General features: G+C 36.9%; 1 protein-coding gene across 2 annotated transcripts; it reads right to left on the reverse strand.

The window, feature by feature from the left end:
* Nucleotides 1-53: 53 nt before the first annotated feature.
* On the reverse strand, nucleotides 54-9,542 carry krit1 (KRIT1 ankyrin repeat containing). 2 transcript variants are annotated; one of them, XM_007245737.4, is made up of 17 exons: nucleotides 9,385-9,542; nucleotides 7,782-7,928; nucleotides 7,026-7,182; nucleotides 6,829-6,921; nucleotides 6,514-6,643; nucleotides 5,987-6,230; nucleotides 5,320-5,435; nucleotides 4,117-4,260; nucleotides 3,692-3,848; nucleotides 3,170-3,277; nucleotides 2,659-2,815; nucleotides 2,315-2,466; nucleotides 2,053-2,219; nucleotides 1,855-1,942; nucleotides 1,548-1,754; nucleotides 519-635; nucleotides 54-427 (listed from the first exon to the last, which is right to left on the reverse strand). In XM_007245737.4, the coding sequence occupies exons 2-17, from the start codon at nucleotides 7,878-7,880 to the stop codon at nucleotides 338-340; spliced, it is 2,226 nt and encodes a 741-aa protein (XP_007245799.1). In that variant the 5' UTR covers nucleotides 7,881-7,928; nucleotides 9,385-9,542; the 3' UTR covers nucleotides 54-337. The 2 variants fall into 2 exon arrangements, with proteins under 2 accessions (XP_007245799.1, XP_049331428.1); XM_049475471.1 differs by lacking the exon at nucleotides 7,782-7,928 and having other exon boundaries at nucleotides 9,385-9,521.
* Between the last annotated feature and the right edge of the window lie 339 nt (nucleotides 9,543-9,881).

A 9,881-nucleotide genomic window follows, 5' to 3' on the forward strand; every position in this document is an offset into this window, starting at 1 on the left:
AAGCGTTTACAAAAACAACCAAAAAACATACTTTGTGATATATTATTCATTTTATTAAAATGCAACCATTAAATATAAATATTTACAAGCAACGGTGATCAATTCAGATGAACTGTTATGAAATTATAAAACGTATTCCAAACAGCATATCATGTACAGTATGAAAATATTTAGAAAATAGATTACTTTAATAATTATACGCTAAACTGAATAAACTTCAGTAAAAACACTTCTTCATCAGTCAAAGTAATAAAAACTCAAAGGCAAAACATCTCAACAAATCACGGCACTCCCACAGGTGTTCTGAGCCAGCTCACGGTGCTGGGAGTGCTGGGAATTAGCCGTACGGGTACTTGTCTGATGCCGCTCTGTCGTTAGGAGTCATCTGGCCACTCAGCTTCATCAGTAGCTTTACAATAAGACCTGCCTGTGAAGGACACATACATTCCACTATTATACAGCATGTGCACTAAAGTAGAAAGTTGTTTGTAGAATGTTTTAGAAAAAGTTATTCGTACCTGTTTGGTGTGCACTACGAAATTCTTCTTGTTCTCTAGACTGTGGATTTGGACATACTGGTCAGCCTGTCCCAGTTGCCACATGAAGGTTCCATATTCAAGACTGAGGTGGAGCACCTGCAGCACACAGGGAACAGTTAACCTGGGCTATATTCAGATTGCAGATGATTCAGTTTGTTTCCTAAATCAGATCTGTTTGGATTACTGCCTGCACTGTTATTCGCAAGTGACTGAATTGGATTTGTATATCTGGACATCACACATCTATTTTTATGGTTTGCTGTGGTAATGATGTAGGCATCATAAATGTCATAAAAAGTAGCCTTATTGTTGGATGGCCGCACTTCTGTCACTCTAAATTTGATGTGGCCAGACTGAGCCAAATCTGTCCAAATACGATTCTAATACTGTATTAAATCTAAAATCTGAAAAAATGTAGTTCAGACTATCAAAAATCAATCTGGATACAATCTGTTTATTTTATAAATCAGATTAGTTCTGGTCTTATTTTAGCATTCAGTATTTTTGTAGCACAAACAGTTTTACTCTGTTAAAACTGAATCAACTAGGACCTAAATAGACCCTATTTACTTAGTCAGTTAATGGATTATATCTGGATTATATCTGGGTTATACTGTAATAAGTGATTAATAAAGAGTCTTTCATAATTTTTTTAAAGCTTTAAACTCCAAAAAAATATTAAATTAAATAGCTTATCATTTTTATATAGTTTGAATCTAGAACTTAATGTTTCAAAGCTGCATGATTACACCTAATCATGCACTGAACAGACCAATAGAAGATTATTTTAACACTGGTTTATTTAGTGCATCAATGATAGGAGGCTTACATCCTTTTAAACACTTAAATTTTACTTCTTACTAGGATTAAAATTTACTAGCAATAAGTAGTAATGGTAGCTTTTAATGTTAGAGCTTTTTTAAAATCCAAACGTAGGACTTATTTTTAATTGAGGCCCAGAGTTAACTATCTATTGTACTGTTGCGTTAATTTGATCTATTTCCTCACCTTGGTTTCCATGTTCATGAGGTGCAGGCCTTTAGTGTTGACCCCAACATAGACACGGATGACTTTGTGGGTGCTGGAGCTGGCCTTGGTAAAAACCTGACCAGTGAAGAAGGCGGCTCCATAGGTGGGGATGTCCCAGCAGTTCTGCAGGAAGAGCCTCTGGAGGTGATGCATCTCTTTACTCACCCCCTCACTGGTGCTCAGACTCTACAAACAAAATCACATAAAGGGCAGCTTAGATCAGTAAATAACATATTCTCATGAGATATAAAGTTATGTAAAGCTATAAACTGAAACTCAAACCTACCTTATACTCATGAAGTATCCTATTGGTCCAGTGATGTGCTTTACTCTTCACTTTGGATATTGGTACTATTGACCTCAGGTTTTCCTCACTATTGAAAACAGTAAAAATAAGAACGATACCTTTATGTGTGTAGAACATCTAATATAGAGGAATTTAGAGTCAAAAAACACCTCTCCTTAAACTGATACTAAAACTCACTTTAGAAAGCCTTGTTTGTGCTTCTTGCTGTCGTAGTTGCCGTAGATGATCTGCAGGAGAAGGCTGGCTAGAGTAATGAGTTTGCTGTCTGGTGAGGAGAAGAAGCCTTTGAGAAGGAAGTGGCGTGCTTCATCAAACAAAATGAGGATTGACAGTGGGTCTTCAACCTGAAAGAGATATACATTTAAAATTAATTTTATGGGCTTGTTTTTTCCTCTTTTTTTTTTTACGGGTTACATAATTGAAGAAATTTGTACAGTACCTTTTTTTCAATGTCTAGAGGCAGGCGGACGTCTCTGCGCAGGAACAGCTGGGGGTTTTCTCTCTGGGGGTCCAGCGCAGTGAGGTCTGTGACAATCTCAGGCCAGATGCGTAGGTGTTGTAAAGGTTTGTGATAGGGTTTCAGTTGCAGACCTTAAAGATGATGGGAATGCCTCAGTTACATAATTCACTGACATTATTCACTGTTTCACTATGTTGTAAAATTACAGGAAAACAGATTGGATAATTTGTGTTTATTGGGTAGATGTAGAAAATAGTCATATCAATATTTTTCATGCGATAAGAAGCCTGTTAAAAATCATAACTACAGGTAAAGGGACTCACTTAGGTTCTCAGAGCAGATCCAGATGGTGAAGTACTGCTGGGTTTCCTGTGAGAGCCGCATCCCCTCCATGATCTGCTGCACGGTGGTGTTGTTCCCATGCTTTAGCTCCACTGAGCGGTACGAACCATCCATACGGTAGATTCTCACCTTTTCATACTAAAGAAATGCAAAAAAAGAGAAATTACAGAGTGCTCTTCCACACATAGGAACTGGCCCATTCCAAAAACCCTGTTTCAGAACAGTCTTGTTTTGTTTTATTTACATCTACCTAAGTGTACATAAACCCAGTCCATGAGCAACAGTTAGAGGGAGGAGGGAGGGGTCAGCTCTAAACGATAATGCAAGCTGACAGTTTTCTATCTCTCCTTTGTCTGCTCCCTCGAACACGAACTGAAAACAAACTGGAGCTAACACACATAAATGTACATCTTAGCATGTGTGGCTCCAACCCAAATCACAAACATACAACTTCTTTCAACTTCAAACAACCCAGCAGGGAATCATACTTACTGGTTGAGTACTGGCTTGTTTAAGAAGTTTCACAGTCTCCTCCCAGTTGTTCTGTTTGTTCTCCTCACAGATTTGAAGGGGTGAGTGTTTCTGCTGGTCCTCAATGTGCTTTACACAAAAAAGAAAACAAAAAGGAAGACTTAAATTGGAGGTGTAGTTCCATGTAACAGCAATAATAAAATTAAGTCTACAGAATAATATAAATATTTACTCACTTAAACCTCAAATGTAGCCTACTGGTGTCCACAAACTTGCCTGTGCAACAAATCTGATGTTTCTCCATCTATACTAAGTTTGAATCTATGCAATAATATGGTAATAATACGGTTATAAGTCTTCTGGCGCTAGAAAAAATCTTAATAATTTCAAATTAACCCTCCAAAACTAGTTTCACCATATTTCTATCCTGTGTTGCAAAAATAGAAATAGAAACATCAAGATGCTCTGATGCGGTGAGTTTGTGGACTCCAGAGGATTAACATCCAATGCTACAGCACTAGAGCTGTGACAGGTGTGACTCACCCTGTCTATCTCAGGATGCTTCAACAGGAGCTCTACAATCTCAGAGTGTCCCCCACCAGCTGCAAAGTGCAGCGGGGAGCTGAGTTGTCCATTCAGCAGGTTGGGGTTGCAGTTCCCTTTCTCCAGCAAAAGCTTTGTGGCCTCCACCTTTCCATGCCTGCAGGAGCACAACATTCCAACATTCACACCTTCAGTCTTGTGATGATGGTTACCACTGTGTGCCACTGGGGTCTTATAAAGTGGTCAACAAAATGAGCAATCAAAACATGCAGCAAAGGTTTTATGCTAATAATTTAGCTAATAAAGGCACACTTTATACCAAGGTATAATCGATAAATGATGAAAGAGCTAATGTTAAATACCCTCTATTAAGCAAGCCAGACCAGATTAATCAGTGAGAGAAAAAATGAGCAGACAGGACGTACCAGCATGCATAATGAATGGGGGCCCAGTGGTCACTGTCTAGCTGTTTGACAGAGAAGCCACTGTCCAGCAATTTGGACAGGAGCTCTGTGTCTCCTTCACAAGCACTGCGGTGCAGGGGGAAGTCGTCCACCCACTGGCGCTCCCTACAGGACAGAGAGAGCAATCACACATGAGCATGGCTGCCTGATAGCACAGCATTTACAGATACTGTTACGATAAAAAAAAAAATGAGTGCTGGTAAAAACATTCAGTGCTGTGGAGGCCCCACACACATATTCAACAGGTCAATGCAGTGTTCTTTAAATTACATGGACATGGCAAAAGTCATGGGACATGATACTAGCATCTGTCCTATGACATTTGACGTCAGTGTTAGTATTATGGTACCACAGTATAATAAGGCTCTGGCTTTAGTGATAATGTGGGTTTGAAATGATTGCAAGTAAAAATATTAAACTCATCCAAAATATTTAGGGTAGTCAAAGTGGAAGTAGGAGAAAAAAAATACTCCAGTAGATACAGATATTTTAGTACCTAAGTACTTTCACACACACACATCCAGTCAGAAACGTAGTGTGTGCTTCTTTATGGGGTTACACCATAGTCAATGGGTGTCTGTGTATAGATTTGGGGCACAGATGTAACCAGACGTCTGTTTGTCCAAATAATCTCCATAGCACATTCTATGGTCGCCATTTCAAATGAATTTTCCTTATGGATTAAAGGCATACTAGGAAAAAACAGGACACATATGGAGGGACTGTGTTCTAAAAGATGGGTAAACATACAGTATTTGATGCTTTTCCTACTCTGTTGCCACATTGTTCGTAAACTGTATATCCAACTCCAATAAAAAACATTATTTAACCATTGTTCATTATAAGATTATACAAAGTAATTCCAATCTTCTCATTTTAATTTGTAGTTGTGTGAGTCTTGCCAGGTCTGACGTGCAGTTGAAAAGTAAAATAGATACACACATGGAAGTGAGATTCTCTATTTGGTTGCATTGTTTTCAATTCTCATATTAAGCAAATGTATGCTGTATGGTAAGAGTGGTATGTTAAAAAAAAAAACGTTTTTGAAAAAAGGACACTGGAACTCATTATAATGATCTCTAATAATACTGTCTTATAAGACACTGTAGTAACTTTAGTATATTTGTACAGAGATAAAATAAAACTGTAGGAAAATGTGCTCACTTGTCCTCTGTTACGCTGGTCATGCTGTGTTGCCACTTCTCTCTCTTCGGAATCTGGATTTTGGAATAGTCTGGCGCTCCTAAGCCAAAGTACGGATTAATGATGACCTTATCCACCTGCAAACACCATTCAGAAAATGCTTACAATATACACACATAATAAAAGTCAAAGTGAATTGGGGTTGTGGACATAATGACATGTTTTCAGGTACAATCAGACATAAGAATTTAAAAAATCCTCATAAAATACAAGCTCTTAAGAAAAGAAAAAGGCAGCCTGTATGTGTCTATTAGAATAACACTATAAAGAATTGTTACATAGCATTGTATTTTACATTAAAATAACAACATGTTGATGCACAGCTGGGCTTTGAATGCTTATTATAATGTAATAACTGTGTAACACTACATAACCTGAATCAAAAACCTGTTTAATCCTGTAACTTTACCATGCAAGCCTCAATCCTCATGATCATTTTCTTTTTCTATGATGATTATGTATCTCATAGCTGGTCTAAAAAACATATCTATTGGTTCAAAGCACAAATTACACTTCCAGAATGTAAGGGAAGAAGAAGGCCAAGTAATTCCAGCTCTACTGTATTTGTTAGAATAACTTTTTTTCATATTTACATTTTATCTGTGCATAATCTTGTATTGTGCCTCACCCGGTTGGTGTACTGCAGATCTGATCCATAGAGCGGATTCTCAATGCACATATCAGCCTTCTCCAGAGACATCATTTTGCTCTTGATCTCCAGTGCAGTGTAGCCCATGTGAAGCAGCCCGTCACTCTGCTTGCTCTCTGTGGTGTAGGCTGGGTTGCTGACGTTGGTCTTCACTCGCTCTATAGGAGCAGGTCTGAAGAGTGCCGGGATTGCATGCGGCACACTGTGCTGCTCTGCTAACCACCTGTGAGCAGCAAAGACACAGAATGGCATAAGAGACTGGTACTCTCTATTTCAGATATGAGTATTACTGTACACAAATTTTCCCCATTCAGTTTAATATCTCTAATAAAAATGTGGATCATGTGATTGGTTCATCAAAGCACTTCACTGCATCCTTGCTGTTATTTAACACACTGCACAGAAACTGAGGCATATAGTGCTCTGTAATGCTGTAAGTGAGGGTCTGTCCTGGCCTCTATATTAAGGTATAAGGGATATGATGATAATATGACGCTGAAACCTACTTGTCAAGGCCGAGCAACATCTTTGAGGTGATGGAGGAAAAATGGGCACTGGTTTCACTGCACACACGCATGATGTCTTGAAGACAGTAGAAGCTAGGACTCCCGGGGTGATAGACAGGCTTGCTGTTATCTGTAATACAAAAGAAATAATAGATTTAAGAATTACATATTTTAAATGGCCACTACCCAATGGGGCTGTCAGGTATAAGCTCAGGGATAAGCCTCAAAATTATTGCTGGTGGTAATCATTAATATAGTATAGATGTGGCAGAGTTAAAAAAAAAATTAATACATACACAAAAGGCATAATCTTACCTTTAACATTAATTGGCACAATAAATAAAGAGGCTTCCTTTCCCTCATTTTCCCCATCCAGAGGAAATTTCTTCATGTGCACGACACGTTTCCCTGCAAAAGGGATTTAATCAGTATCTACATGAAACTTCTATGCAGCTAATAATTAATTACAAATCCACTCTAACTCTTCTTGCTGTCAGAGAGGTGATACTGACCTATTATTCCTTGGTTATTAGATATGGGTTTAGTTGTTTCGTCCACATATTCAAGGATTGACTTTGTTTTGTCACTGTCCGCTTGTATTTTGGTTCCTAGAAGAACTTTCTTCCTCTTCTTCTCTTTGCCCTCCAGAGGAACTTCAATCAACAGGATCTATAGACATAAACCAGCACACAAAGAAGACCACAATCATATTCAATTAAAAAATTACAGTTTAAATGTTTCCTTTGGTTAGTGTAGTTACTGGGGTAGCCTAGACTTCCCAAATAATCATTGTGCTCTTCATTAAATAAAAATCCAGAGATTTAGATCTAACCCTTGCTTGTTTGGCTCTGTTAGATCAGCAAGCAACACTGTCTGTTGCTTCATGACAAAGAGACTTGCAATGCATTTTGGTCTACACCGCTACACTGCAGTGATACTGCTTTAAATTTTTATTAACATTTTAACATGAACACCCTGTAAAGCCTAAAGCTGGGGATTGACACATTGAAATACTAAGTTTTGACATAAACACTACTAATAAAATGCCTGAGCAGTTCATCAATGGTAAGATATAAAATAAAGTGTTTTTTTTTGTTTTGTGTATTAATTCTTAAAGTAATTGTTTTTACACATTTACAATCAAGTATTACGTAATTTGCACATCTTTTTGAGCAAGTTTCACTATATGTGACTTCCTTTGCCATAAATAATATGGGCCCTTTAAATGATTTTAGAAAGCCTCGCAGTGTAACACAGTAAAAACTCACCTCATATGCTTTAGCTCGATATTCTTTAGAGCTGAGGCTGGCTATGTTCTTTGGACGTATAACAGCTACAAACACATCTTCCAGGTCTTGATTTCCCATCCCGCAGCTTTTCAGTTTCTACCTGATGTGACTGTTTTAACACCATGCCTGCAGTGGTCAGTAGTAACAAAACAGGGAAGTCATATCACCATATCATTTTTAAGTTTATATGTCAATATATATGTCTACTACTATACTAGTAGGTTTAAAGTTTAAGTTCATATGCTATTATAAAAGCACTGTAAAAATAAATCTATACTTAATTATATGGGTAATGCATTTGTATGAAAACCACCACTGTAATGACTGTGCTGTATAATTGTGTATATATGGGTAATATATATGTTATAACATGTATCATGAACCCACTACTATAAAAAAGGTTTAAGTTAATATTTTATTATAAAAAACACTGTAAAAATGAGTTTACTTAATTTTATGGGTAATACATGTGTATAAAAATGCGTATACATGGGTAATAGATTTGTATCATAAACCATAATTATATGGGTAAAACACTTGTATGAGTGTGTATACATGGCATGGGTGACATATATAATAACATATACCCCCATTATAAACCCATTACTATAGAAAAGGATTAAGTTAGTATGCTATTATAAAGGCACTGTAAAAATCTGATAAATATAAAAAAAGATAAAATAATTATATGAGTAATACATTTGTATGAAAACAACTAACTTACTATAATGACTTAAACGTTCTGTATTAATGTTTATAACTTACATGGGTAATAGCTATGTAATAACATGCAAGTTATTATAAAACCAACACTATCAAAACTTTTACGTTAATGTTCAGAAAAAAATGCGCTTTTATATGTGTTTATACATGAGTAGCAATGTATAACCTAACTATATAACCTTAAACGTTCTTATTAATGTGTATACATGGGTAATAGCTATGTAGTAACATGCAAGTTATTATAAAACCAACACTATAAAAACTTTAATGTTAATGTTCAGGAAAAATACACTTTTAAACATGTTTATACATGAGTAGCAATATATAACCTAACTATGTAACCTAGTAACATGAAAATATGCTAGTCAACAAAAGTTAACGTTACCTAGTTAAGCTAGCTAGCCTACAGAAGACAGTTATAAAAAGTACCTAAAACTGCTTTTATCACAAAACGACTGTTAATATAAGAAATAACCCACCCTAAACCTTAATAATACAGAGTAAATATGAAGTATGATGAACGCGAATGTTGTGACAGAGCTACGGAAACGCGACACCCACCATCGGCCAACTCCTTGCTAGAGCTAGCTGTTTGCTAATAATGGAAAATCCAGGTCCAGGAAGTTTAAATCCGCTCCAGGATTTTCCCCCGACTGCCTGGGAGGACCATCTGCAGCTTGGCTCCCTACCAGGCAGTCGGGGGAAAATCCCGGAGCGGATTTAAACTTTACCGGACTTTACACCTCTAGTTTTCTACTGGCTAATTAGCTAATAACAAAGCTAATCTGAATAGAGGTGGATTTCGTCGTTAACGAGTTACTAAGTGTTTATAATACAACACGCGACTATAGATCCTTACCTGGACAGTCTTTCTGTAACTTTATTCCGTGTTGAGGAGAGAAGCTAGCTCGCTGAAGCTACAGCAGATCAGTTTTCACTTCTATCATCTTCCGCTGCCTGACTGCTGCTGCTGCTGCTGCTGGTGAACTCTCAGAGAAGAATAGGCAGAGTGAGTCAGGGCGAGTGTGTTGTTTTTTTATTTCACACCCGTTTTTCGGCAAACCCCGCCTGCCTGTTGAGCTAATGTAATTTTTTCCATTGAAGATAATTCTACAAAAATACTAAATACAGATATCTTAAACCAGAATGGTTAGTGTAACGCTTATCAGTTGAATTTGAGGCTAAATGCAAAAATGTAAAATTGGATGTAAAATAAATAGAGGAAATAAGTTTTCATAAATTTGTATAACATTTAGCTTAGTTTTCCTTCTCTGCCCAACACAATCAGAATTCTAGGGGGAAAAAATCCTTATTTTCAGAAATAATATTTTCCTTATTTTCAGATTTTTCTATTTT

This window comes from Astyanax mexicanus, chromosome 3 (assembly GCF_023375975.1).
Source record: "Astyanax mexicanus isolate ESR-SI-001 chromosome 3, AstMex3_surface, whole genome shotgun sequence".
NCBI lineage: Eukaryota > Metazoa > Chordata > Actinopteri > Characiformes > Acestrorhamphidae > Astyanax > Astyanax mexicanus.

Bases quoted from the DNA above. Each gene is read 5' to 3' on its own strand.
- krit1 (XM_007245737.4), bottom strand. From the start codon at position 7,880: ATGGGAAATCAAGACCTGGAAGATGTGTTTGTAGCTGTTATACGTCCA. The intron at 3,849-4,116 runs GTACGTCCTGTC...GTGCTCCTGCAG, and splicing joins CCCATTCATTATGCATGCTG to GCATGGAAAGGTGGAGGCCA. The intron at 2,220-2,314 runs GTACTGTACAAA...TATCTCTTTCAG, and splicing joins CTCTAGACATTGAAAAAAAG to GTTGAAGACCCACTGTCAAT.